This window comes from Camelus ferus, chromosome 6 (genome assembly GCF_009834535.1).
Source record: "Camelus ferus isolate YT-003-E chromosome 6, BCGSAC_Cfer_1.0, whole genome shotgun sequence".
Lineage (NCBI taxonomy): Eukaryota > Metazoa > Chordata > Mammalia > Artiodactyla > Camelidae > Camelus > Camelus ferus.
Window position 1 is genome coordinate 52,081,030 of NC_045701.1, and position 27,941 is coordinate 52,108,970.

General features: G+C 43.1%; 2 protein-coding genes across 8 annotated transcripts in view; one reads left to right on the forward strand and one right to left on the reverse strand.

Annotated features, from left to right (window-relative positions):
- Positions 1-1,110: 1,110 nt before the first annotated feature.
- On the forward strand, positions 1,111-27,385 carry ABHD12B (abhydrolase domain containing 12B). 4 transcript variants are annotated; one of them, XM_032482019.1, is made up of 14 exons: positions 1,111-2,925; positions 3,375-3,467; positions 8,494-8,621; positions 9,592-9,694; positions 11,412-11,531; positions 13,315-13,345; positions 15,930-15,975; positions 16,081-16,210; positions 16,653-16,690; positions 19,076-19,155; positions 24,627-24,709; positions 25,762-25,840; positions 26,445-26,563; positions 26,648-27,385. In XM_032482019.1, the coding sequence occupies exons 2-14, from the start codon at positions 3,460-3,462 to the stop codon at positions 26,688-26,690; spliced, it is 1,008 nt and encodes a 335-aa protein (XP_032337910.1). In that variant the 5' UTR covers positions 1,111-2,925; positions 3,375-3,459; the 3' UTR covers positions 26,691-27,385. The 4 variants fall into 4 exon arrangements, with proteins under 4 accessions (XP_032337910.1, XP_032337911.1, XP_032337909.1 ...); XM_032482020.1 differs by lacking the exon at positions 1,111-2,925 and adding an exon at positions 2,961-3,160; XM_032482018.1 differs by lacking the exons at positions 1,111-2,925; positions 3,375-3,467 and adding an exon at positions 3,744-4,305.
- Positions 7,966-27,941, reverse strand: part of PYGL (glycogen phosphorylase L) — a 55,474-nt gene continuing 35,498 nt past the window's right edge. Inside the window, exons 20-21 of one of the 4 annotated variants that reach the window (XM_032482014.1) lie at positions 27,364-27,536; positions 7,966-8,027 (exon numbers count right to left, since the gene is read on the reverse strand). In XM_032482014.1, the coding sequence (XP_032337905.1) occupies positions 7,979-8,027; positions 27,364-27,536 (222 nt within the window). In that variant the 3' untranslated portion in view covers positions 7,966-7,978. Of the gene's footprint in view, positions 8,028-13,702; positions 14,070-20,697; positions 22,434-24,492; positions 25,821-27,363; positions 27,537-27,941 lie in introns of those variants that run through there. The other 3 variants (XM_032482013.1, XM_032482016.1, XM_032482015.1) reach the window with 3 other exon arrangements.

Consider the following 27,941-nt stretch of genomic DNA (forward strand, 5'->3'; position numbering starts at 1 on the left):
AACCCACCCTCTTTGCTAAAAGGAAGGCCATATTAACATACTCAAATCCAAGCACATGAGAATAATCCAACATTAACTCTTGTAATGATAATGAATCATCTTAACTTAGATCTGATACAGACAAAGACAACACAAAACCTGAACAACACAGAAAAATAATCTGAATGGGTTATCTGACTCACTCCCTGTCATCTGGGACTATCTTCAAACTTCCCTTTAATGTTTCATTTCAATCTCAACAGCGTCATGTTTTTTCGTTTTTGTTTTTGTTTTTTAATTCAGTATGGAAAGTTGAGAAAGGGTGAAAAGGATGAGCACGGGAAAATGCAAGGCAGTAGTTTAAGTAGGGCTCATGCTGGTGGGATTCTACTGTGGTGTAGCCACTTTGGAAAACAGTTTAGCAATTCCTTAAAAAATTAAACATGAAATTACCACATGACCCAGTAAGGGGTATGGGATTTCTTTTTGGGGTAATGAGAGTGTTCTAAAATTAAACAGTGGGGATAAACGCACGATTCTGTGACTATACTAAAACCACTAAATTGTACACCTTAGAAGGGTGAATTTTATGGTTTGTGAATTACATCTTAATAAAGCTGTTATTTAAAAAAAGAACAGGCAGAGGATCTGAACAGGTATTTTTCCAAAGAAGACACACACATGGCCAACAGGTACATGGAAATGTGCTCAGCATCACTAATCATCAGGGAAATGCAAATCAAAACCACAATGAGGTATCACCTTACAGCTGCTGGAACGGCTATTATCAAAAAGACAAGCAACAAGTGTTAGCAAGGATGCGGAAAAAAGGGAAGGCTTGTGCACTGCTGTTGGGATTGTAAATTGGTACAGCCACCATGAGAAACAGCATGGAGGTGCCTCTCAAAAAATTAAAAATAGAACAACCATATGACCCAGGAATTCCACTTCTGGGTATTTATCTGAAGGAAACAAAAACACTAACTTGGAAAGATACATGCACCCGTATATTCATTGTAGCTTCACAGTAGCCAAGATATGGAAACAAATCTAAGGATCCATCAATGGATGAATGGATAAAGAAAACATGATATACATATATGTATCTATACACAACAGAATATTACTCAGCTCTAAAAAAAGAAGGAAATCTTGCCTTCTGTGACAACATTAATGGACATTGAGAGCATTATGCTAAGTGGAATAGGTCAGACAGAAAAAGACAAAAGACAAAGATCTCACTTATGTGGAACCTAAAAACAAATAAAGAAAAACTGAACTCACAGATACAGAGGACTGATTGGTTGTTGCTGCCAGAGGTGTGGGGTGGGGTGATGAGTGGAAGAAGGGGGTCAAATGATACAAAACAAACTTCCAGTTATAAAATAAATAAGTCCTGGGAATGTAAAGTACAGCTTGGTGACTCTAGTTAATTATACTGCATTATATTTTAAGGTTGCTAAGAGAGTAGATCTTAAAAGTTCTTATCACAGGAAAAAAATATTAAGTATGTGGGGTGATGGTTGTTAACTAGACTTAATGTGGTGATCATTTCAACATACATACAAATGTTGACTCATTATGTTGTGTACCTAAAACTAATATAATGTTATATGTCAATTATATCTCAACAAAAAAAAAAAAAAAAAAAAAAAAAAGAAGAAGAAGAAAATGCAAGAAGAAACATTCTCCAAGTCTTGGGAAATCAGTGATTTGTTGTTTGCTAGTTCTTCATCCCTCAAATGCTCTATCAGCAGCGGTTTACCTCCACAGCTGTGTGGCAGCTGAGAGACAGTCTTATACCCCGTTCCTTTTTTTTTCCAGAATAATTTGAAGTGGTAAAATTAATCAATCTAGAATCAAGATTTCTTTTCCTACTGGAAGTGCAAATAACATCCAACTGTTAGTTTCTGATGGATGTGGACCCAGCTTTGTCTTGTCATTTCTACAACGTCAGAAAGGACATGTTTGTTTCCATAGTTTATCTGTACATTTCTTAGGTCACTTTTCTAAAAGTCAGGTTTGTTAAGGTATAATTCATATTCAGTCAAAATCACCCTTAGAAGGTTTCCAATGCAGAGACTTTTGTGAAAGTTTACAGTCATGTAATCACCATCACACTTGAGGCTGTTTGCATCACCGTAAAACGTTCAGTCACATTCTTTTTAGTTACTCCTCTTTCTCCACGTCTGGACCCTGGCACCCCGCCCTCATTTTCTTGATTTCTGCCCTCGGGGATGTCCTCAATCCCTGTTTTGTGTTCTCATCCATTATCTTGAGGTGGAGCTCTACCAGGCAGGATCCTGCTTTGTAACCCAAATGTGGTACCTGGCACCTAAAAGGTACTGGGGAAATAGGTGCTTAATAAATGAACGAATCCCTTGTTTTTTTAGATCTGCCAAATCAAACCAGAGACTCTGCTCTCTGATTTCTAGAATGTACCATTTGAAAAGGGACTATTAATGTTGGGGAAAGCTTTTTCCCACAGTTCTAATTTATACAGTTTTTTTTTTTTTTTTTTGAGAAATGGGCCATAATGATTTGTAATTTCAGAGATTTTGCTGGATATTGCAAACATTTCCTTAGACTTGGGGCTTACAACCTTGTTTACTCAACCAACATGGGGACCTCTACCCTCTCAACCTGAATAAACAGATGGAAATGGAATCTGGGACCAAACGCATCTGCTGCTCTCTCATTCCCGGCTTGGCTCTCCTCCCGGCTTGGCTCCCCATCTCTGATCCCTCTGGCTCTCTGATCCCTCCGCCTCCGCAGGGCGTGGCCCACGCTCTTATCCTGCGCTTCCTGGAATAAGTTCTGTAAGATTCCAGACTCACTTCATGAAGGGCTCCAGGGGTGGAATCTGACATGATCTGACGTGGGCTTAATCTTTCTCATCATGCAGGGTGTGGTCCTGTGAAAACCCACCTCTAGCTGGCTCCTCAGGTAGGCTTAGATTCCTTTGGTCCTTCCTGATCTCATTCCTCTTCTGTCTTGATGTGCATCCAAAAGTTGACGTTGCTATAGCAATTACAAGAAGCAGCGAACAAAATCCCCCTGGCCTGATCAGTTATTTGAAATGGCCTAGTCCTCCAAGGGAACTGTCCTTTCTCGAAAGGCGTTGGTGCTTTCCTCCAGGCTGGTCTGTTGCCCCTCGCAGATGGGTCCCTGTGCCATTTCTGTGAGTTGGCAGCCCCCTGCTGTGCCCTCTGCTGGCAAAGCCCCGACAGCGCCGGCACACGGCACACGGGAGACCACATTTTCCCTCTAGGGAGGTTGCGCCTTGCCTCTCAGATGAAGTCTTTGGTGCTCGTTTCAAACTGCTTCCAAACGAACCTCATTCCTCTTTTTTCTCCTTTGTCCTCACTTTTTGCCCTGTGGCTTTCCTGGAGCAGCTTTGGTGGAGGACGGTTCCTGCCCCAGGAGACCGTGCACTATGGAAGTGTATCCCTGCCAAGCCTTTCAAGGGGTGAAGTCCCGATGCAAGGGTAAGCTATTTGTTGCTAGGTAAACAAAACTCCAACAAGGTGGTGAATTTGGACACGTGGAGTAATTGTGTAGTTCCTAACCCTGTGGACAGATAAACTAGTACTCAACGAAAGGAAACCAAAGAGAGAGAGAGAAAGAGGGAGATTGGGATGGGTAAGCTTCAGAAAAAGTGAAAAACAGAACGGAAAAAGAAAAAAAGAGGAGTCAAAGCGGAGGAAAGCGTATATTCTCCAAAATGATCTTAAAGTCATGACTCTCAGACTTCTGTTTTATTACTACCATATTGAGAAATGTATTCTGCTCCACGCAGGGCGCGCACACACACGCACAGACGTAAAAAAGAAAATAGAATATTCCTGCCAGCCAGAAAGTGGATTTCATAGCTGTCCGCCAGACTGTGCAGGAGAAAGAGAACTAGGGCTGGGGGCCTAATAAAGCTTGTTTTTTTTCACAACTTAAAAGAAAAAAGGAGAAGGGGGAGGGGGAGGAGGAGGAGGAGGAGGAGGAAGAAAACAAAAAAAAAAAAAAAAGAAAACAAATTTGCTCGTGGCCAGCTAGAAGCGTGGGAAACTTGCTTCTCTCATACCTCGGTGCATGTGGCGAGGGTGCGCGAGGGCAGCGCGCTCCGGTCCCTGCCCCGTGCTGAGTCAGACGCCCCGCCGGCCGCGGGTCCCCCGGGTCGCCGCCCCTGCAGGGGAGGAGGCGGGCAGGCGGGGCTCCAGGCTCCCTGCGGAGTCTCTTGCGGCGGCGGCGACAGATCCGGACGCGGCGCGGGATGGAGGCTGACGAGCAGGGATGCGTGGCCGCGTGGTGGGACATGGTGGTGCGGAACCTGCGGTGAGTGCGCGCCGCCCCTGTGCGCCCGGGGCTGGAGGCCGGGCACTGGCTCCAGGGCCTTGGAGGCTAGTAGGTATTTTTCACTTCCTCCGGTGAATCCTTGTCTTAAGCGGTAATCTCAGGCCACCTGAATGGACCAGCAGTGTACTGCCAGTCTTGTTTGCACTGAAGCCGAGGCATTGGTTGGAGACCCTGGACTGGGTATCTTGTTTTGTTTTGTTTTTTTTTGTTTTGTTTTGGTGTGGGACGATATTGGCAGTTTTGTTTACCTTCCTTCTTTGTATTCCTTTGTCTTGTTTAATTTTTGCTGATTGCAAAATATCCAAACATCACACCCAGACACAGAAGACTTCACTTTGGAACATCTGAGTGGTGAAGACCAACACTGATGTCTTTTTTCTCTTCCTGCTCTAGCTGAGCGCAGGGAGCAGACAGCAGCCCTCCCCTGGTCTAGCCCAGTGGCTGGAGCCCCGCTTCTGTGTTGGATCTGAACACGGGTCAAAATGTCCTCACCCGCTGCACTTTTCAAACTTCACATTCATGGGCCTGACCTCCCTGATTCAGTTGTTCTGGGAAGGCTGGCGTTTACCACGTTTTACTTTTGTGCTCTTTATAGAGAGGATGGATGGTTATTTAACATTTATTTGGTAGAGAATCAAAGCTGCAGTTCACTCATCACTTTTTAAATCACTCTCTTTTATCACTTCATTGATAGTGGAGTGGGAGATAGAGTTGGGGACCTTCTATTCCTTGCCTTCATAATTACTAAAAATAAGTCTTGAGATGCTTCTTGAAAGAATAAAATACTTGGGCATTTCTTCATCTGAGCAGAAAATGACTGATCTAATTTAGGCTGTGCTGAGACATAGACTGACATCCAGCATCCTGAGTTGATTTTGTTTCTTGGAGCAAGGTAGTTCAGAGCAACAGAAACTCATGGAGGGCTTGATGTGTGCCTGGACTTGCCTGTAGCACTGGATCTACTGTGATGTATTGTGAGACTCAAGGACCATATTTAATCATGATATTTTTGGTGGGGTTTGTGTGTGTGTGTGATGCTTTGGAGATCTGTTTATTTATTTTACAAAAATCTCATCAGATAGGGTTGCTTCTTAAGATGGATGGGCCCAGGGGATTAAATCTCCACTTGCAACTGATTTTCTTCGAATTAGAAAAACAGAAACCATGCTCAGGAAGTAAGTTGGGGGAAGCCAAAGGGCTATTTTCCTCTTCATTTCTCCATGTTTCACTCCAAGGCTTTACATTTTCAGTTACTACTTAGAAAATCCCCATGAGAAGGCTGATAAACTTGTCCGTTCTCTCCACAGTATTGGTCCTCTGGTACCTCTCAGGCACTAGTCTCGGCCCTGGGCCCACAGCCGTAAATAAAACAGGCAAAACCCCTGCTCTTGGGGAGCTCACAGTGATTAATTTTCAATTGTAATTCAAAAAAGAGAAGGAAGCCTTCCCCTACCCCCCGAAAACTATCTATCAGCCTTGCTTCCTTCTCCCTTATGAAAGAAATACACTTTTCTTTGTGTCCTCAACCTATTATTCATCGAATATTTATGGTACTCAGCTCTGTGCTAGGCAGAGTGGATTATAAAAGCAGCATTATATGCTCCATGGTTCTTGTCATGGGGAAGATGGGAAGACCTGTCTAGAGAGGCTTTGACAAAGAAGGGACACGTCAGTGGATGTGAAGGAAAGGGAGGATTTGGTTGGGAGGAAAAAAAGGAGGAGAACACAGACATGGTGGTGCTTGGTGATCAGTACACGGTTGTGGAATGAATGCCACAGGATGGATGTGCAGCATGATTTAATATTTGGAATCGTCTTGACAAATGTGGTTGGAGTCGGGCTTCCCAAAGCTGGTACCCCTGAGCAGGAAGCAGGAATGATCTGTCCTGTGGCAGCTCCAGCTCCACCAGGCTTCACCAGCTAAGAAGCATCCGGTTAGGTTCTGTGGCCCCAGTGGGAGGTGGTGCAGTTACAGCCACAGCTGATCAAAGGGCAGGCAAGAGAACACCACAGCATCAAGGTGGCTGTTTGATGTGCTGGCCCTGAGCGGGGACTGGGCTGAAACTGCATCCTCCGCTCAAATAAGGTCTATTAGCCACTGGTGACTTTTGATCCCCTATTGATCTAGGGGAAGTCAAACTGACAACCCCCTAGTTAAAAGGAGCCGCTGTGCATTATTGATGCTCTGAGGGATCTGGTCACTCTGTTCTCTTCCCGCAGCGCTTCTCACAGAAGTGCCTTGAGCTATTTGAGAGAAGGGTTCTGTATGAATTATTCTTTAAAAACAGAAACATATTTTCCTCTATTGCCTCTGCTTGAAAAAGCACCCTACTACTTTCAAAAGGTAACTTAGTGGGAGACTAACAGGCAGCACAGCGGGAGTTCAGAGAATCAGGAGAAAGGAAGCCGGAGCCTGCCGACTGGAAGGAAGCATGAGAATTCAGATTGTGTTCAGTGCTGCCTGTTTGGGCTTGATCTGTGGCTCAAAGTGGCTTCTCTGGGTTTTGATTTCTTATCTCGGAAATCAGAACAACAGTGTCTTCTTCCGACCACCTCATGGAGGCTATTTTAAAGTATTATGAAACAGTCATTTTCATTTCTTTCTTGCTGATTTTATGAGCAGGCAGTTGCCCAAGGCTGATGTATTGGAAGAGCTGTCCATCACCCTTAGCCCACTTATCTTTTCCACTCCCTGTGGAATTGCTGGAAATCTATCAGAGATTTCGTTATCTTCTGCCTCCGTGCCTTTTCCAAACATGTATGAGTGCTCTGATTTTTTTAAGTTATTAACACTTGAGGGAGAATGTTTTTAGAAGTCCTTCTTTGATGACTTTAGTATCCGAAGGCTTCTGAGAATATGGGAGCAGGAAGGAAGCAGAAAGTGGAAGGAAAGAGGGACCTCAAGAGGGGCAAGGGTGCAGAAGGGGAGAAAGGGTCCCTGAAACAACTTTCTCTAAAAGCTGCACTTTGCAAGAGCTCAACTGTGTTCTTGGGGCTCGTTTTTGCTTCAAGGAGGACCAGAAGAACTCACCAGGACTGTGACAGCTCATTGGAGGTCATCGTGGAACTCCAGGGTCACACAGACCTCACGGGGCTCTGCTATTCACTGGCTGTGTGACCTTGGGAAGGGTACTTAATTTTTCAGTCTCCTCATTTGCAAAGTGTAGGTCATAACAGTTATCTTCTAAGACACCTCAGGTCTAGCAGAGAAATCAGGGCAGGAGAAACAGTGCATCAGAAATGCTTTCCAGCCCCCACACTGTCACAATTTGATTGCACTGACTGTCTTCACACTGTTCACAGTAGGGAAAGGGATTCAGCTAATGGATGACGTGGACAAAAACTGGGAGCAGGAGATGGTGACACTTACCTCCTGTGTCCCTTGTTTCTCAAAGATAGGAGGCCCTCAACACTCATGAGAGATGTGACTAGAGAGAAAGGTGGCAGGAGTGAGCCCTCGGGGACAAATCATAACTTGTCTGCTGGTGGCTCCGTTTGGGTGGTTCCCGTCACGGGATCAATGGGATAAACAATATGTATGTGGCCCCTCATGTCCCATTCCCTGACCAGACCCCAGCCCTGCTATAGCCAAACTCCAAGATCCCCCTTCCCCACTCTTCTCCTTACAGCCCAGCTCACCAGGGATGTCACCTCAGAGGTGGTGGTTTTCTCTCATTGGTTCATTTCTTCCCAGGACCCAGCTGGAAGACAGAGAACCTGATGATAATTCATTCACTGCTTTAGGTTAATAAAATAGCTAACATTTACAGCACTGACTTGTGATGTGATTAAAAAGTGTGGCACCTGTTTAACAGTCTGAATCCTGATTCCTGATGGTGTTAGGGTCCCACCTTGGCCTTCTGTGGGCTACACTGAGGGGCCAAGTCTGACTCGAGTGCATCCGTGTCCCCTGCTCTCCTGTCCTGGATCTTCTGAGCAGCTGGCTGGGGCCCTGGCTCACTGCTTTCCTCCCCTGGTTCTCCCTTAGTGCCTGGTCCTGATCTGCCCTCATTACATATAGTTCTGTAACGGATTTCGCCTCAATGCCAACTTACCTGTAATTCCTCTTAGTCTCTGAAATTTTATTTGGCCACTAAGAGAAAAAACAAACCAAGACAAAACGTGGGCTGATTTTGAATACCTTGCTTGTTTCACGATGTCTTGCAGAGCTTTTCCACATTCCTGTTCAACACTTGGAAGAAAAATTGCCTCTCTGTGTGAAAGTTTTACCAGTAAATCATTAAAAGAACATATTTTCCCTCCTATGATGCACATGCTGGTTTTTCTCAACTTTTGTAAGTATGTGCCTTTTGTGAATCTGCCTTTATATTTTTTCTCCAAATAAAGAACTCACTGCCCTTACAGTTATGACATAATAAAGAAGATATGTCAGTTATAAAATTGTGCCAGACTTAAATGGTCTGAAGCTATTTAACATCTGCTCTGGGCTCTAGCATGAATCTCTGCAAACTGTCAGGGTGGAGAGAGAAATATGGCCTTGAAGGTGGGGGGGGGGTCTCAATTCAGGAGCCCAGTCTTCAAATTAGCTGTTCCTATAGATAACCTTCTGCCTCCTATACTTTCTGCTTTTTCACTTCCTCCTCCTGCCTGTATGCCTGGAAAGAGAAAGAGAAAGATATGAAGTTTCCCGCTTTTTTTCCTACTGAGTGCTGCGCTAGTGTAACTGACAGTCCTTCTAGCGCACGGATAGTGCTCGCACCTGCATGGCTCCAGGTGTGTGTTGATCCTGGACCTTTCATGGCTTCTGGCTAATTAGGTTTTACTTAGTGGAGAGAGTAATTTTGACCTATGTAGCAGGATCGGCATCACCTTCTTCTAGATTCTCTTACCTTTTTAGGGAAAGGGTCTCCTTTGCTTTTAGCTTGAAACAAGAGTAAGGATTAAGTAAACTCTATTACAGGTTACCATACTGGTTTTATTTTTATTTTTATTTTATTCTCTACTGGAGGTACTGGGGATTGAACCCAAGACCTTGTGCATGCTAAGCATGCACTCTACCACTGAGCTATTACCCACTTCCATTAGTGTTATCTTTTAAATCTAGTTTTAGTTTAGTTTAGTTTTGTGTTCCCAGGTCTTCTATGGGCTGGTCCTAGTTTATATAATAGAATACTTTGCTTAGAATTGAATATCGTAGCTTGTAACTTAGAAACATGTTAACCATGAGGCTAATTACTTTTTTTGATTGTGATTTAAAGACATGGAATTTGATTCTGGGAGTTGATAATGAATTCTACTTTCCAGTCAAAGCACCATTTCTCGTGGATTTGAAGAAACCCGAGTCAAAGATTCCTCACACAGTGAACTTCTACATCAAAGTTGAACCTGGGGTGATTCTGGGAATCTGGTGAGTGCACTGACTGGACACTGGCGTGCTTGGTGGATGGAGCTTTTCGTGTTACCAGGGCAAGGGTGAGCCATGCTGTGTTACTTGCCTATGGAGAGGTCAGTGTTCCTTGGGGAAAGCTGTTCCTCACATCTTCCCTTTGCAGTGATGTTTGACTTGCTTGAATTTGCTTTTCAGGATTCTTGCTTCGGAGTGTGGGGTCTTTCAGGGGCTTTGGGCCTTTCACCAGGCCTGGGGGATTGGCTGGCCCCTCCCCTGCCTTACTCCTCACCCTCATCCTGCTCTCCCCTAGACCCTCTGGCTCCCAACATAAAAGCCACGCTCTGTCTACAGCCTTTCCCTCTTTGCTCTCTCTGTTCCCTCCTTTTGCCTAACTGCCCACCCATCTTTTGGATCTCAGTTGAAATGGCAGTTTTCAGGGAAGCCTTTTCTCATTTTAGGCATATGGTAATGCAACCGGTGCTTGTCCTTCACGGCATTTATTCCCGCTGTAACTGAATAAATGTTTGTGCAACTCTGATTACTGTGCGTCTCCTTTGCGAGACAATAACTTCATAGGTGAAGGACTTTTTTGCGGGGAGGTTTCATTGCTTACCATGGTGCTTGGTACAGAGAGCACTCAATAAGTATTTGTCCAGCAAAGTCGTGAGCATTCTATTGTCTTTTTTGGTGTGCTAATTTCAATGTTTTCTTCTGTTTGGTTCTACTCATTGTTTTTGGCTGCCGGTTTTCCAGTGCCCTGTTTTCTATTTCATTTCCCTGAATTTAAACATGTGATCACAGAATGTTTAGGAACCAGTATGGGTTCATGTAACTTCTCCCTAATCTGCAAGGTGCAGTTCCACTCATAGTGCTGGAGTTTGAAAATATTTGTATTCTTTGCTCTTGCCCCATCTGTCCTTGGTTTGAGGAGTCACCTGTCCCCTTGACTGGCTTATCTGGCTGGCAGTGATGCTGAGACCTTTAGAGGCCTTAAGGTCTCATGTCAGACATTCTGCCTCTAAATGATAGAGGAACTGAAGATTCTATCTTCACGTGGCCAATTCTCTCTTTTAATGTGTCCTCTGGTGACATGTCATATGGCAGTGTTTGTATTATCAGGGTTAACTCGTTTGGCTGAACAAGGTGGAGGAACTGGAGCTAAGACAGGTGTTTAAAACCTCAAGGTCACTGGGTTTCTTGAGTAGAATAGCTTAGTTTCATGTTCAAGTTCTTTTCCCCTCCCTAAGCTGGTTTCCATTTCATTTCTTTCCAACTTGCTTCTTTAGTAAAACCAATTGCAGGTGGCAAATATCTATTATTTTTCACTTGTTTCCACCCAGTGGACTGCATTTCAATAAACCACACCCAAGAACTGCAGCCTTGGAAGAGTAATCAGTGCAGGAGTCAGAAGAACGAATGCAGTGAACGGTTAAAGGGATTCTCTCTGGGCATGGGGGAGTGGGGTAGGGCAGTAATGGTTTTCATTATAAGATATGTGTGGTATTGTACTTTAATTTTTACCAAGGGCATTTATTACTCACATAAATATTTATATGTAAATATAGTCAATATTTACATGCAGTAATGTAATTGAGCTTATATTTGAATACTTAATATATAAGCATATACATGTAAATATCTATATCTGATTGACCTCAGGAGAGTTTCAGACCTCAAGTGAGGATGGAGAATTCCACTCTGTCTGTGTTGCTTAAAACCTTTCCTTGCTCTCTAGGCACACGGTTCCCAGGTGCTGGGGGGAAGTTGCTAAAGGGAAAGGCCGTGGCTGGTACGAAGCAACCCTTCGTGATGGCCACCCAATTATTATTTATCTTCACGGCAGTGCTGAACACAGGTCAGTGCCTCTACTTGGATTTTTTTTTTAAACAGAGTGAGAGAGCATTTCAGCCCTGTGGGGGAATGAAGGGCAGAGTGCTGTTTTGAATTCTGTAAGCACGCCTCCATATTTTTTTTCCTTTGTTGAAATTTGAGAGTGTTCTGGTAATAGGCATCTCTTTTAATAAAATCTGTATATGCTATATGGAGAATAATGTGGATCTTTAACTGAAAGGGAGACTAACTTTCAAAATTTGGTTACTGATTTCAAAGAAGGCAGGGGTTCCTGGACTCCCTGAGAGTGGCGGAAATGCTGGATTGAAGCCAGGGAAGACTGGTTAGGGAACAGGCATGAGGTATGGGGAAAAGGACGAGCAGTTTCCACCTCAGAGGTCCTTCTCGCAAAACTACATGGACCTTCCTTTATCTCTGTGGTCCCAACCTTGCTTTGTAACAAAGAGCACCGCCCCCAACCCCTACCACTTCTTCCAAATCTGGCTCTCCTTGCATGTGCTGCCCGGGTCCTCGGTGGGCCTGGGTCATCATGGTGGGTGACGAGCTGTGACTGTGTTGCTCCGGGTGGGGGAGGGGCAGCGTGTCCTGGAGACCCAGAGACCTCACTCTGTCTCTGGGGGGACACTTCTGACTGAGTGATGTGCTCCGGAATCTGCCCCTTGGCTCCCTTGCCTCTGTCTCTTTTACTCAATGTCTTTTTCAGTCAGATGATGGCTTTCTCAAGACTGGCCTGTGCTCAAGGGGCTTTCTAGGAGTGTACGCTTCAGAGTCACATTTGCAGAGATTTCCTGTGAAATAGACATTTTCCAACATTGTTTGACGTTGCCGTGCTTGTGCTAGCTTGGGCATGGTGTGACATCACTTATTTAAAGGCTGGTGTGGATCACATATTCATCTCTGCCCTCTGAGTGCATCCGTGGTTGCCCTCCGTTATCCAGCTGCCCCGTCCTCCCGTCCCTGCCGGAAGTGGCAGCTTGCTCTCAGCAGTCCTGAGCTGGAAGGAGGCCAAATGAGAGGCCACAGAGAACCTTGATGAAAACAGTGGTTCTAGACTTGGAACCGATAGGTGCCCCCGAGAGGGTCCACAAATTCCCAGCCCAAAATTTTACACAAAATTTGAAGGATGGATAAATTTTTTTTTCTGGGAAATAGGCCGTAGCTTTAACTTCATGTTCAAAGGACTCAACAACACACTAAGGTTTTAGAAACTTGTCTCTAAAACAAAATTCAAATGGTCTTTTTAAAGAATTCTCTGCCCTTTGAATTATCTTCGTCTCTCCCTTTCATGTGGCTAATAGAGAGTAACGATGTGGTTGTTTTGGAAACAACCGTTTGTTGTACCTCCAGGGCTGTGAGTCTCTCTCCTTCAGTTCACCTTGTGCCTCATGGCAGACTGGACAGATCTGAGTTTATGAACTTGATTATATTATCCTTTTTCTGAAAAGCCACTTTCTGGAACTGACTTTCCTTTAGCTACTAGAAGTGTCCTTAGGACTAGGTTTGCTGTGTAGCAGTGAAAGGAGACGGACTGTCAGGAGGGTTTGTGGCATGCCTATGTTGAGAGGTGCCCCGAGGAAGGCGGCAGCCATGGGGGGCCGTGGATCATCCGCCCTGACATGTGCAGGTGGGCTCTGACCCCAAGAAACATTGCCCTTTCTCCTAATTGTTTGTCTAACCTGAAAGAGAAAGGTGTGAGAAAAGACGCCAGCAGCGTGGCAGTGATTTTTGATAAATTTGTCATGGTAATGCCTAATTCTTGCCCTTTTTGCTTTTAACCTCCTTTACAGGGCGGCTCCTCATAGACTTCGGCTAGTAAAGGTATGTGCAAAGAGGCCTTGAGGCACCAATTTTATGTCTCCATTTATTTGTGTCTGATCTTCCTCAGCCCAGGCGTGGTTATCTACGGAGAACTGGAGCGGGTGGTGGTGTCTGGAGCCTCACATCCCCTGAGTGCACCTCTCTTCCTACAGTGACCGTGGGGCATCGAAGCAGATGTGAACATCTCTGAGTCCCAAACACTTTCATGAACGTATTCCCTTTATCACCAGATGGAGTTGAAGTCACATTTATTTGCTTTTTCTGAGAGCTGGGGGAGGGGTTGAGAAAATACACTGAGTATGAAAGCCACTCCTTCTACTGGAACAACCTTTTTTGTGGTATGGGATGAAGACATAGGATGTCTGCTCATAAGTCATTCAGGCCCTGCTTCAGCCCCATCAGAGGTTCGACAGAGGGAAGGTGGCCACAGGCTCCAGGTTGCTGGGGCAGCCCCGCATCTCCCGGTGCGAGGAAGGTGGCAGGCTTTCCACGTGGCCGCGTCTGACTCAGAGCTGGCCGCGCAGAGCAGCTGATGCGCGCCCACACTCCAGTTAGTCATCTCTCCCTCAGGTGACCCAGCTGCTTGTCCATTTTTTGACCCCAGGACCTGATCGCGCTCCCCACAAGCCAGCTCCCACCCCAGAGCCCTCTCCGGATTGAACAGCATTTGTGGGGCCCGAAAGACACCTTCTTCACCCCTCTCCCCTGTTCAGACAGGACGCTCCTCCCCTCTCTCCTCACTCCCAGCAGTGCTGCCTGGATGGAGTTGTGTCTGGGATGACGATGTCTATTAATTTTTAGATTTGCTTTCCACCCCAAACCCACTCTGTGTACTTCCCATGTGGAATGTTATGAAGCTGATGGCCATGAGAATGTGTATTTTTTTTCCCCATCTACTCTTGGCAAAGCTGAGTTGTATGTCTCCGTGTGCACAGAAAGGAGAAGAGCTGTAGGTGTAGGTGTGAAAAGTAGCCAGAGCATCCTTGTGGGAGTTGGGATGTGTGGGGATGTTATAAGATTTCTTCTCAAGGCGGATCCTAGATACCACACTCCATAGTCACTATCTCCCAGTCTGACCAGACTTCCTTAGCCCTGCATCTTCTTCTTTGCATAGGCGATTTCCTTTAAAAATTCAGTCTTAATTATTAAATTGTCTTTCCTCCCTCCCTCTCTCATTCATTCATTCATCACTTCAATCACCGAATACAGCTATTTTTCATTTATTTGCATTCCCACCTAGTTTTTATCTCTATACAGTTTTTATATTACTACGACTGTATCCATAAGTTATTTTATGTTGTGCTTTTACTTAATACCAACATTTTTAAAACATTCTTCTATGTTTTTCTGTAGTCATCATAGTTGCCAATTTAAACGGGGATCATTCTCTGTTGTATTTATAGACAGTTGTTTATTTACTTAAATATTCCACTGCTGTTGAATACAAGGTTCCCTGCCCCCCATTCATTTAAAATTGTATTGCTACAGAAAACTATAAGCAGTTGCTTTATTCTTCTTTTGGAATTTCTTCCTGGAGATGAATTCTGAGGAATAGAATCTGTGGCTTGAGTTACATTGTCAAGTTCATCTTCAGTTTATGGCGCCACGGACAACACACAGGTGTTCCCGTTTCCCTGGATGCTGAACTGCCCCGGGTCTTGGATAACTTGTTGGGAGGGAATGCAGTATAAGGGGATACTAAAACATTCCATTTACTTCCTCATTCGTAACGCAGTTTGTATTTAAAGGTTCAGTCGCCCGCATCTCTGCAGGAGTAGCGGAGGCACAGTGTTTGGACACAGGCAGCCTCAGGTGTGAATCCTGGTCCTGCCGCTGCCATTCGGGTGGACAAGTTACTTCAACTCTCCAGAGCTCAGTTTCTTTATCCATGAAATGTGGATAATACTTCCAGTGTAGGACTGTTCTGAGAATTAAAGTTTTAAAGATGCCTCCACAGTAAATTTTTGCCCTCTTTTATCTCTGTTTTCATCTATCACTGTGTTTTATTTCGTTTAAAATGCCATTTTTATATTCTTTTCTCCTTTATTTGGGGCTTGGCAGTGGTTTCATATAATTAAGCAATCTATTTTTGATCCATATGAACTCTTTATCTATTCATACTTAATATAAACATCTCCCCAGTATTTGATTGCTTCTACTACAACTCTGTCTAGAGTTCTGATCCTCCAGGAAGTTCCTGAAGAAGCTGTTTACTAGTACCAGTGTACTTAGTGTAGCATCTCATGCAATCTTCCAACAATCCTGAAGGCATTGCTTTCCATGACTCAGGATAATATTTACATAGCTAAATTTTACGTGGCTTGCCCAAGGGCACAGAGCCAGCAGGTGGCAGGGCCAGGGTGTGCCCCAGGCTCTGTGACCCTGCTCTGCCACGCTGCGCTCCTCCTGTCCCACTGAGTCTCAGCTTCTCGAGTTTGAAGACAAACCCCAGATTTCAGACATGCATCTTTCCCCTACCTATTAAACCACCACAACCAGGATTATGGACGTGTTTGAGGAGATTAAAACACCTTTCCTGTTTATATCTCCTAATTCAGGTGATAACAGCTCCTTTGTCATCTAGGTGCTGAGTGATGGCGGCTTTCACGTCTTGTCTGTTGACTACAGAGGTATGTGTTAGAAACAGTGTACAGAGACTTTTCAATAAGCAGGAGGCTTTTGATGACCCTTATTTTGGAGGTGGTGATACTGTGTTTGCCTTTTCTTGCTGCCAGGGTTCGGGGATTCGACAGGTAAACCCACGGAGGAGGGGCTGATTGCAGACACTGTTTGTGTTTATGAATGGACCAAGGCGAGAAGTGGTACCACCCCCGTGTGTTTCTGGGGCCACTCTCTGGGTACAGCGTAAGTAGGGTCTGGAGGTCCTAAGATTGGTCCCTAGATGGGGTTCTTGGGGTGTGAGTGTCGTATCAAAGGCAGCAGTGAGCGGGGGAAGGACCCCTGAGCTTGGAGACGGGGACTCTTCTCTGGTGTCTGTTACATCCCACAAGTGGCTAGTGACCTTAGCACTGCAGCGTGCCTTTCTGTAACACAAGGGAGGGTTTAGCTCTGTCATTATCTATGACACTGAAGCCCATTCCAGAATGCTCCTTGAGAGTTTTAAATAAAAGGGTTCTTATTTAGGGCCAGTGGAACCCCTTGAAATCCTATGCAAAATGTTGTGTCTACATGCATTTGAGGGTCCAGAGCTTTCATTAGATGCTCATACTGGATGTTGTGTTTTGTACTATTTACTTGACTATAGAGTTACTGCTTTGCACTGGCACTCACTTTCATTGCTTTACAGAGTTGCAACAAATGCTGCAAAAGTTCTGGAAGAGAAAGGTACGATAAGATGCTTATATGGTATAATTTCTTGGCTGGAGGTGGGAAAATAAAAACAATCAAGAGACTATTGTGCATATGCTGAACTCAGAGATACCTAAAGCACCCCAACTTTAGGTCTAACAGACTTTCTTTTTTCTATTTAATATAAAACAATAGCTGCTTTTCAGAGTTATGAAATTGAAAGTAAATACTAAGAAAAGAGTTCAAATTACCCTGAAAGGGCCCTCATTGTGAAGAGATAATAAGTGTTATTATGGAGTAATTTGGATTATAGGAGAGGAAATTAATACATTATGAAATAATAAGCAGGACTTGCTTTCTGCGGCCCTTCTTACATAATATTTATGTCCGTGTTTCTCAGAGTGTTCTGAGAACTGCCTTTATCAGAATCTCTGGGGGCGTTTGTTATTAACCTAAGTGTCCTGGATCCTGGCTGTTTTCATGAACTAGAATCTCTGTAACTAGGACCACGTGATGCTGATGCGCCTTAAAAGCTTACAAATCTCTTGCGTTATCTTAAACCTTACTTGGCAATACAGGTCAGACTGAATTGCGTAAACATTTTATCATCATATTATTTAATTATTTTATTTTGGCAGGGGATAGGGGAGGTAATCAGGTTTATTTATTTTTAGAGAAGGTACTGGGGATTGAACCCAGGACCTCATGCATACTAAGCATGCATACCAAGCATGCATTCTACCACTTGAACTAGACCCTCCACCCAGAATTACATAAGCATTTTAAAGCATGTCACCTGTGATACACAATCTTAATTATCTACGGACTTACTACTTACTTTAATAAAATGAACGTCACTTCAAGATTCCTATAAGCTCTCTCATAACTCTCTGTGCACACCTCCTTCATGGTGTTGGCAATGCTGTATTGTCTGAACTGAATTCATGAAAAAATGAGTACTTTGCTTCCTGGATAATGCATTATCTTAGAACATTTTATTTCCATTTGCATCCCGGATTTATGAACTCTTGCTACCATGTATTTTCATTTTCTCTCTACAAATACTCCATAAAACATTCTTATTCTTATAAAGTCAATATTTAGATTTACCCTTTTCTTTGTTCTTTATTACTTACAGCATCTCTGTGCTTCCCATCTGGGATTTTTGTCTGCCTGTCTGTTGGTGAAGAATGCTCTCAGTTTTGGCCTGAAAATGTCTTTATTTCATCTTAACTTTTGAAGGATATTTTCACTGGGCATAGAGTTCTAGGGTGGCAGTAATTTCTAAAAAAAACTTCTATTTTTGGTGGGGAGGTCATAAGGTCTATTTAATTATTTATTGTCAGATTCTTTTTTTCCTGATGGAGGTACTGGGGCTTGAACTTGGGACCTTATGCATGCTAACCATGCACTCTACCACTTGAGCCGCACGCTGCCTCTGGAGTGGCAATAATTTTATTTCAGCCTTTTGAAGCTTTTGTCATCCACTTTATTCTGGCTTTCCCTGTTTTGTTAGGGAGGCAGCTGCCAGTCTTACTATTGCTCCTTTGAAGATAGTGTTTACTTTTGCTTTTGGTGATTTTGGGGATTTTCTTTTTGTCTTTGTTTTCCAGCATTTTTACTCAGATTTTCTTAGGTGTTCTTAAGTTCTTATCCTGCTTGGGAGTCATAGCACATCTTAACTGTGGCTTGATGTTCATCCATTTTGGAAGACTGCTGGTCTTTATATCCTCAAATATTATGTCTGCTCTGTTCTTTGTCTTCTCTTTCTCTGTGACTATAGTTACACGGAAATTTTTTAGATCTGTCCCCATGGCCTATATGTCTCCAGTGTTTTTTTCTGAGTCTTCCAGACATTTTTCTCTTTGTGCACTAGTTTAAATATATTTATATATATTTTACATATTACACACAGTTCATTATATAAAATTTGACTTAATATTAAAATTTTAATAAATATTTTACTGTTTTACCATTTGTTATTTTCAGTAAGTTAAAGTCCATATACGGTAACTCCAACATCTAGACCTTTTGGTCTCGGAGGGAGTGTTGGCCAAACAGCCTAGTCAGTCTCTGCAGAACTCTCCCTTCCTGCACTACTTTGCTTCCTTCAATTACCCAAGTCATGAAAATCTGCTTGTGTATGAGGGGAAGGTAGTGATTTTCAATGATCAGTGCAGAGAAATGAAATCTCTTTAGTGAGAGTGCTTGTTAAAATGCACATTCTCACACCCCCCACCCTCCCTGAGATTCTGACTTCTGACTCAAGTCTGAAGTGGGGTCATGAATTTGCATTATTAAGAAGATTCATAAATGATTTTGATGCAGGTAGTTCATGGACGAGACCTTGAGGACCCCTTATTTAGGAAAGATAGTATTTAAATATGGTAGGGGAGTTATTTCTTCTTTATTATTCTCAAGGATCCCCAGTTGACGCTATTATCCTGGAAGCTCCATTTACCAACATGTGGGATGCGACCATCAATTATCCCTTGTTGAAGGTGAGTCTCTGGTTCGTCTTCACAAGACGTCAAGACGTAGCTATTTCCACACACTTCTGTTGATTAGCTATGGCCTCTTTCTTAACTAGGCTTATATATTTCTAAGTTACTCTAATTTGAGACAGGTTATTAGCCAGTTGCTAGTAAAGAGGGGCACAGTGGCTTTTGGATTTTGTAGTCCTTTTATTTTCTTCTAATGGGTTGAGTGGCTTATTAAGGGCCAAAGGTCTTTTATTCCTCCCGTGAACTAGACCGTACTTCTTATCTTTTTGAGTTGTTCTCTGTTTGGGATAATTAATAACACTGTTGCTATGAACATCCTTGAACGTCTGTAAATGTCTAAGTATTCACTGGCGCATACTCTAGGAGCCGATGCTGGAAAATACAGTTCACCTCTAGTGGTTATTAGCACCAAACAGTTTTCGCAGGTGATGGCCACTTTACTTTCCCACGTATTGTGTATGAGAGTTCCAATTGCTTCACAACCTGACCCTCATATTGATATCATCGTGGTTTGATTTACATTTCCCTGATAACCAAGGAAACTGGGTGTTTTTCCCCTTATGTTTGTTAGCCATTTAGATACCATCTCTTGTTAGATATGTTTTCATGTCTTTTGCAAACATTTTTAAATTGAATTGTCCTTCTTTTTATTTGTTGAAGTTCTTTATAGGATGAGTCATTAGAAAATTAACTTGCACTGCACATACATTCTACTGTTTTGTTTTGTCTCTTTCCTCCCTCAGTGGTTTCTTGTGATGAAGAGATGTTTCTAAACATCTGAGCCAGTTTACCATTTCTTATAGTTAATACTTTTAATAAGTGTCCTTTTTTTTTTAAAAGATAACTCTTCTATGCTATCTTCTAGAAGTTCTGTTTTACCTTCTACATTTAGAGCTATAATCCACAGGTGTGGATTTTTGTATATTATAAGAGGTAATACCTACTTGTGTCATCTGTTCTGTGTTCTTTTGCCTCTACTTTCTGGCTTTCTTCTGACTTGGCAGCTGCATCTCAAGGAGAAAAAGTGGTATTGAGTGTCAGGCTCACCTCTCTGGGCTTCCCTTCTCTCTGGGTTCTTGACCACTCAAGACCTCACTGCCTTGGTATATCTCTGACTTCTTCCCAGAAAGTTAAAAAAATTTTTTTAAGAACCATGGCTCTGGTGTCAGACTTTCTGAGTTTTTCCCCAGGGGTGTCACTTAACAGCTATGTGACCTTAGACTAATGAGAGTTTTGGTTTTTTCAATCCTTAATTTAATCTCGATTCTTTGCCAGTTGTCTAATCTCTTCTAACACAAACATTCAGTATGTTCAAACACATGGATGTTCTGTTGGTTTCATCTCCTGTTTCCCAGAGCCCTCTGGCCTGCTTCAGTATGGACTTGGTGCTCTTTAGGTCTGCTGTGCGGTTGTCATTGGGGAATCATCCTGGGGATTCACTTGCTTTCCTGGTCAGATCCTGTTCTCTTTTTTGGCATATTCCTTCATTCTGGTGGCCACATCCTCTAGTAGCCTTTTGAATAAGGGAGAGTCAAGTAGTTTTTTTTTTTTTTTTTTTTGGGGGGGGGGGTTGAGATCCTTGCATGTGTAAGAATGTTTTTATTCTACTCTTTCACAGTTGATGGTATTTTGGCTGAGTTCTGGGTTAGAAAGAGTTCCCCCTGCCCTGCCCCCAACAGAATGTTGAAGGCACTGTTCCTGTTGCCTTCTGGCTTCCAGTGTAACTGCTGAATCTTTTTTTCTTTTTAACTTTTTAAAAAAATGGAGGTACTGAGGATTGAACCCAAGACCTCGTGCATGCTAAGCATGTGCTCTACCACTGAGCTATACCCACCACCCTGACTCATGGTTTTTAATGCTTCAACTGCCTCATCTGTAAAATGGGGGTAATAATAGTGTATTCAAGATTGTTGGGATAATTACATAAATTCATGTATGAAAAACATGTATGCTAGTGCCTGACACAGAGTAAACACTCAATGGCCATTAGCTATTTTTATTATCAGTGAAGTGCCGTAATTCTGAACATTACTGTTAAATAAGGAAGTGTACATGTGTGAGACATATGGATGTAGTAAAAGGCATAGGTCCTTACCCTCAAGAAGTTTCCTGTCTCATTGTGGAGACAGGAAATTAGTGGGGGATACAAAGTAACGACAGAGGTTTCCATGTATCACTGTGGAATCAATCTCATTACTCAGAATGGGAGGCAGCAGGGCACAGTGGAAAAGAGCATGGGCTCTGAGGCTGGACGGATTAGGATCTGAGTTCAAATTTGGCCTCTGCCACTAACCAATTATGACCTGAGTATACTACTTCCTTTTGTTGTGTTTTCCTTATTTTTATAAGGTTGCTACTGCATAGGGTTGTTGTGAAGGTTAAATTAAGTAAAATAATCCATGCAAAGTACCCAGCTGTCAGTGGGCACTCAACAAATGCTTGTTCCTTTGTCCCACCCTTTCTATTACAGAGTAGACTAAGCGAGGTGTCAGGGGAGGGCCCAGAGCAGTAATTTCAGGGTAGGGAGAATTCAGGGAAGAGAAGGGTATTGTGTGCAGGTGTGACCAAGGAAGATGCACAGGGAGATAGGATGTAAGCTCCTTTCCTGAAGGTGAGGGAGCGCAGTTAGAAAACAGAGAGGAGGGGGGCATGTGGGCCAAGGCACATTGCCAGAATGGGGCGATAATGTGTCATCAAGTACCTGAGAGTCCATGTAAGATCTTTATACACTTGTCATCCTTTTAAATTCTCACAGCAGCCCAAGGTTTGGCATCACTGCCACCACCACTGAGAGCTGAGGGAGAAGGGAGGCTGAGAGGTTTGCCCAGCAGCCCACAGAGAGGAAGTGGGACTCAGTCCCACATTTTCTAACCCCAGGCAGACAGACAGAATGCACACAGGCTTTGGCAGGAAAGACTGTGGCCAGATGTGGATGGGCTCGCAGCCAAGACAGGAGTTTTTTTGTTTGTTTGTTTTTTAAAGTAGGTATTGTTCTACTCCCAAAGCTTTGTAACAGCAGATTTCAGGTAACGGGTATTTAAACAGTATTCATCTGGTGGAATTTCAGAAGAGAGAGGAGACAGGGAGACCAATTAGGAGGCCCTCACCATGGTCTGGGCTGGAGAGGGTGGTCTGACCTCTGAGTCTTGAGGGGCACCCCTGGCTGGAGAGGAGGCAGGTACCAGGAGGAGACTGACCGGGGCTGCTTTCTTCTTACTCCTTTGGAATTTTAGATGAATTGCTGAAGAGCTTCGCTTTACTGAATTCTCAGAGTCCTGATTCCAGGGGTAGCAGAACCAGAAGACAAAGAAAAGAGATGAGAAATCTTTCCCTTAGTATGAGTAAGAGGAGAGATAAGGAAGGAAGGAGAGGCAGTGTTAGGATCTCCAGACCGCACCCCAAATGCAAGTCATCTGCTGTGAGACCATGCCGAACTGCAGGCCAGACAGACCCCCCGAAAGCCCACAGGTTCCTGCAAACAGCAGGCCTATAGCATAGCTGGGAAGCAGGAATTCATCTTTACTGGCCCCCACCTGCACGTTCTATACGCATTTCCCTACCAAATTCCCCACCATGACATGAATTACTTTTTAAAATCAGAGAAAAAAATTATTTTTAGCTCATTATGTTTTGCAAGTTACTATTCTCTACATGACTACAGCTCAAAGTGGGAGACCACAACCAAGGACACACTCAAGGGCTGAGGCAACGACCACTAATTCTTACTTCCCCGCACTCATAAAGGAGCAGTGATGCACACAATGTAGAAAGTGCTTGTACAGTGAACACAATTCTCTACTTTTTAAACTGTGAAGCAGACGTTGCATTTCCGGCCTCAGCCTCCCTATTCTGTTCCCCCTCCCTTCCCTAGGCAATGTCCCATTTACGACACTGCACCCCACTCTCCGCTCAGGCACCACAGAGGAACATATGCAATACTTTGCTGGTCTTTTCTCTTCATGAGTCTATTCCAAGGAATAAACTCTGAATGAAATTCAGTCACAGGAAGATGAAAATGACAGATAATAGCTTAAAGTGTACCTCTGGGATATTTGCACAATAGACTCATTCCATTTTTAGCAAATATTTATCAAGTGTCTGTTAGGTCCCAGGAACTTTCCCAGGTTCTGGGGACACCACAGGGAATAAGAACGGTGTGGTCCATCCTCCTATGAGGTTTGTATAGTTGCTGGAAAGGCAGATAGAAGACAAGTGGGCAATAAGAGGATTTTGATTAGTGAGAAATGCTGTAAAAGAAATAAAATGATGTGAGAGGGAAGAATGACTGGGTGGGGGGAGGGGCAAGTTTCGATCGCTGGTTAGGGAAGGGGTCTCTGAAGAAATGCCATCCAAGCTGAGATCTGCATGATAAGCAGCAAGGTATCATGGGAGAATCCGCCCTGAGGTGAGGTCAAGGCTGATGAGCTCCAGGATCAGAAGGCAGCAGGGCCTGAGGGTGGATGGGAGCTGAGTGACAGGAGACAGAGGCTGCAGCCAGATTCCATAGGGCCCTGAAGGCCAAGGTGACACGTGGGTTTAACCTTTGGAGGATGTGAAGCAAAAGAGTGATGTGACGAGAGTTGCCCGTTAAAACGCCCTGCGGGCACTGGGTTATGGCAGGGCGACCTGGGATTGTTGGTATAACCCAAGCAAGAGATGAAGGAGGGTTAGGCTGGGGGATTAGTGGAAACGGAGAGAAATGAATGGACTTGGGCTGCAGTTTGGAGGCAGGGTTAAAAGCTTAAGGAAGGTGCAGAGTTGCTTAGGTTTTTTGTCCTTTCCTCATTTTTAGTTGAAATGGATATTTTTAGGGCATAAAACTTATTTACCTATCAACTTAATCAAAATATGGTAAGAGCTGATATTTAGCTAGCATTTTATTTACTGGAATTTGCCGTTAAAGAGGAAATGTTATATTTGGAGTCCTGTGGTCATTGTTAAAACCTAAAATGCCTTTTAAAAACATTGCAGCATTAAAGCATATTCAACAGAGTTTATAATGTTCAAATCCTTTAAAACCAATTATCTCTGTATTGTATACATTACCAGGATTTCCAACTAATCAGAATATTCCGTTCCTCAACTAAACCACTTAACTACTCTGTAGTTCACCACAGAAGCGATTTTTAGATTATGCATATCACTTCTCCTTTACAAGTATGAAGAAATAAGGTAGTGGTGCTATTTGTATTCTGAAAAAAGATAAGTAAAAACAAAATGTTAAAAGCGATTATGTATGGATGGTGGGATTATGTGTGATTTGTTTCTTCTTTCTTCCTTTTTGTTTTTTCTAAATTCCCTACAATGACATGAATTACTTTAAAAATCATTAAGTTTTGTTTTCAAAAAAAAGTTTATTATATTTAGAAAGTCACTACTCTCGATATTGCTACAGTTCATAGTGAGAAACTATAGCAAATGACTTAGCTATGTGCCATGTTTTAATTTTTTTCCTTTTAAAAAAATAGATTTACCGGAACCTTCCAGGATTTTTACGCACAATTATGGATGCCCTGAGGAAAGACAAAATAGTCTTCCCCAATGATGAAAAGTAAGTTTAATGATATAAAGATGTCCATTATTACTATTACCTACAGGATTCTAGGGGTAACTATCATGTAGCTGATTGAATGGGTAGACAAAAAGTCTGAATGAGTAGATGGAAATTCTTAGATGGGCACTAGGATTAGGGAGGGATAAGGTATCTACAAATTTTTAGTATTTGATATTATCCTTCTGTCTAATTCAGTACTTCCTCTGATGTTATAAAGGGAGTTGTTTAGGACATAACAGGACCTTTGAAAGGTCCTGGAGGGTCTAGCCTAACATTCCTTGGAGGAATTGTAGGCCTCATTCCCTGTGTAACCAAAACAGTTGGAGAACCTAGGAGTGCCTACACATAGGCAGTCGTTATCAGTCCTTTCTTCTATTTCAACACACTTGAGGGATCTAACATTCTCAAGAGTAACAGTGAGTCACTGTGGCAGGGTGGGTGGGATCAGAATTTGGGCGGGGAGAGGGAAGTACTATTTATTAGAGTGAGAAACAAGTCATCATTCATATCATATCCTTTTTAAATTACAAACAGGAGGTTGACCAGGAAGCTAATCGAACTTGTTAATCACATGTCCATGCCATGTATTTATGGGGAAATATAAATAAATTGCTATAAAGAGTTCTTTGTCCTGTGGTAGTTCTTATTTTTGGGTTTTGAGTTATTTTCTTTTTCTGTTATAGTCTTTTAATTAAAACATTCTAGATATTAAGAAATAAGGTAGAATATCTTACGGAAAAAGATGAGGTTCTTTTAATTCTGTACAAATTCAGTGTTTCAGTGTTTTTGTTCTCTATTTTCAAAGACCATGTAGGAATAAATTAAATAACTAATTGAATTATGTGAGTAAACAGAAGAATCTTGCCTGGAGGAAAAAGAAGTTACTGTATGAAGCTTATTATATGTGAAGTTGTTATTCCCGGGAGGGAAAGAAAGGGCGTTCTTGTATTTTGGGCAAACCTCATGTTTTGCTAAAGCTTTAACTTAGAAGAGGAGAAATCCCAATGTACAATCCTGGAACTGAATGCTTTTCTTCTACTTGTTCCTAGTGTTAAATTCCTGTCTTCTCCCCTTCTCATCCTACATGGTGAGGACGACAAAACAGTGCCTGTGGAGTTTGGAAGAAAGGTAAACTAAGCTCAGCGGCCGATGGAAACACACCATACTTACTTCAGCATTTTCTCAGCCAGCCAAACTTTGGCTAGAGCCTAAAGAAGGGTCTCTGACATTATGAGGGATTTTCTGCATCCCTAAATCGCCGTGCGGCCTGGTGTATACAGTAAGCATCAGTGTGCTAAGCTATTCAGCTCAAAGGAGTGTTTGTGGCAGATCTCGATTCCTCAGCTGGGTCTTGGGCTCTGCAAGTATACAGAAGATCCCAGGCTGCTCTGAGAACCTCCATACAGTCTCTCCTTGCAGTGGCTCTAAGAATAGGGACACGGTTTCTTTTCTTTTCAACAAATAGAGGGGGCCCATTGCAATTCCTTGTCTCCTTGCAGGGTGGTATGGGCAGGGCAGGATGAGGTCTTGTCCCTGCTTCATATGGGCTGGCAGCGTTCAGTTCTGTGGTTGCAGAGGCAGCACCTGGGGATGTGGAAAGTGTCCCTAGCCCCGACTTAATGGAACTAACTCCCTAAGTTGGCTGTTTCCATACCCTTTTAGGAAAATTAGACTAGAAAAACAGCAGCTTTGACGATCAGCCTTTGGGTCCTTGTCTTTCTGCCCCTTGCAGCTCTATGAAATTGCTCACAGCGCATACAGGAACAAAGAGAGGGTCAGGATGGTGATCTTTCCTCCCGGCTTCCAACACAACTTCCTCTGTAAATGCCCCATGCTGTTAAAAACGGTGAGGTAAGCATTGCTTTGCTAAATGCAGTTAGGGCTGGTCTGGCTGTCTTAGCTCATGAGCTGAGGAAAGCATGTGACCTCATCTAGGTCTTTTTTCTGCAGAGATTTCCTGAGCCAGCAGTGGGCATGAGGTCTGAGAGCAGTGGAGAGTGAAGACTTGGTCCAAACACCGCCTGTGATGTGTATTTTAAATGTAAAATTGTCCTGGGCTGCTTGGATAAGCCGAAGTCACTGGCATTTCTACAAGTCACTTGCCATTTTAGTAAGGGAAAACATGGATGCTGGGCATCAGGGAATGTTCTCATTCAGCTATCGCATTCTACTTTGTGGAAAATGCTGAAACTTCACTGTGGAGAGTCAGAGTTTGGTAAAAATTGGATCCCATCTAAAAATGTATAGTTACCAAACATTCTGGGGATATTTGTGGATTAGGTGGTCTTTGATTTGGACTTAGACAGCAGTATAAGAAAGGTGCTCCAATGTAGTTAAATAATTTGTATTTCAGTTTAGTTAACTTAAATGGCATTAAAAAGTTCCAAGCAATTTTCTAAGCTTTCAGCATTGCACTGGGGAAAGTCCTTGTGTGCTACTCAGTCTGCTACAAAATAGTGAGTTTTGGCACCCATGAAGCCTTTGGGAATTGACAATTTATTTTTAGCCCTAATAGAGTCATACACTTTCCCCTCTCAATTCCTGGAGATACTTAATGGATTATTAGCTAACAAAATAAAATCAAAGAATGTCGTAAAAATGTTCAAGTCCAGTAAGAAGCATTTTTTCTCTAGGGACATTTTACAACTTACTTTCCATTGGCTTTGTTCACCCCATTGCTAGGTTGACTGGACAGGGAAATCTTTATATCGGAAGGCTCCATGTTCCAGATGTCCCGGGCGTATTCCTTAATTGTTCGGTCACTGGAGAACTTCCCTGAGGCGGCTATGTTTTTGAGTACCGTGGTATTCCAAGCCTTTGGATTCTGTAAGCAACACAAGCACCTAGGGCTCAGGGTCCGAGTCCCCACTAAGCTTTACGACAAACATCAAGCCAAGCACATCCAAGCACAACTCATGGGGAAAGTGACAGGAGTAAACTGCAGTGAATCGTAAACACACTTGTTTCAGAGTTGAGAGCTGGATAGGGCAGACCGTGCTTTTCTCCTATTTAAGATCATATTTCTCTTACAAATGAAAAGAAAGTATTTTTCACTTTTAGAGAAACCATGGATGTAAGTTCCCTAATTGATAATTTTTGCTGTGGTTACAATGTTTTGGCAGGGAAGCCGTATTCCCATGCTTCATTTTGAATGATGACACCTCATCTCCCTTTAAACAGCAGGGAGAAGAAAGGGTATCACATTCATTGTCCGCTAGATGCCATGCAA

What these genes read in the sequence shown, in the direction of transcription:
- ABHD12B (XM_032482018.1), top strand. Translation starts at nt 4,244, where the DNA reads ATGGAGGCTGACGAGCAGGGATGCGTGGCCGCGTGGTGGGACATGGTG. An exon ending in GGGGTGATTCTGGGAATCTG is followed by an intron (nt 9,695 to 11,411) that starts GTGAGTGCACTG and finishes CTTGCTCTCTAG; the next exon opens with GCACACGGTTCCCAGGTGCT. An exon ending in AAAAGTTCTGGAAGAGAAAG is followed by an intron (nt 16,691 to 19,075) that starts GTACGATAAGAT and finishes ATTATTCTCAAG; the next exon opens with GATCCCCAGTTGACGCTATT.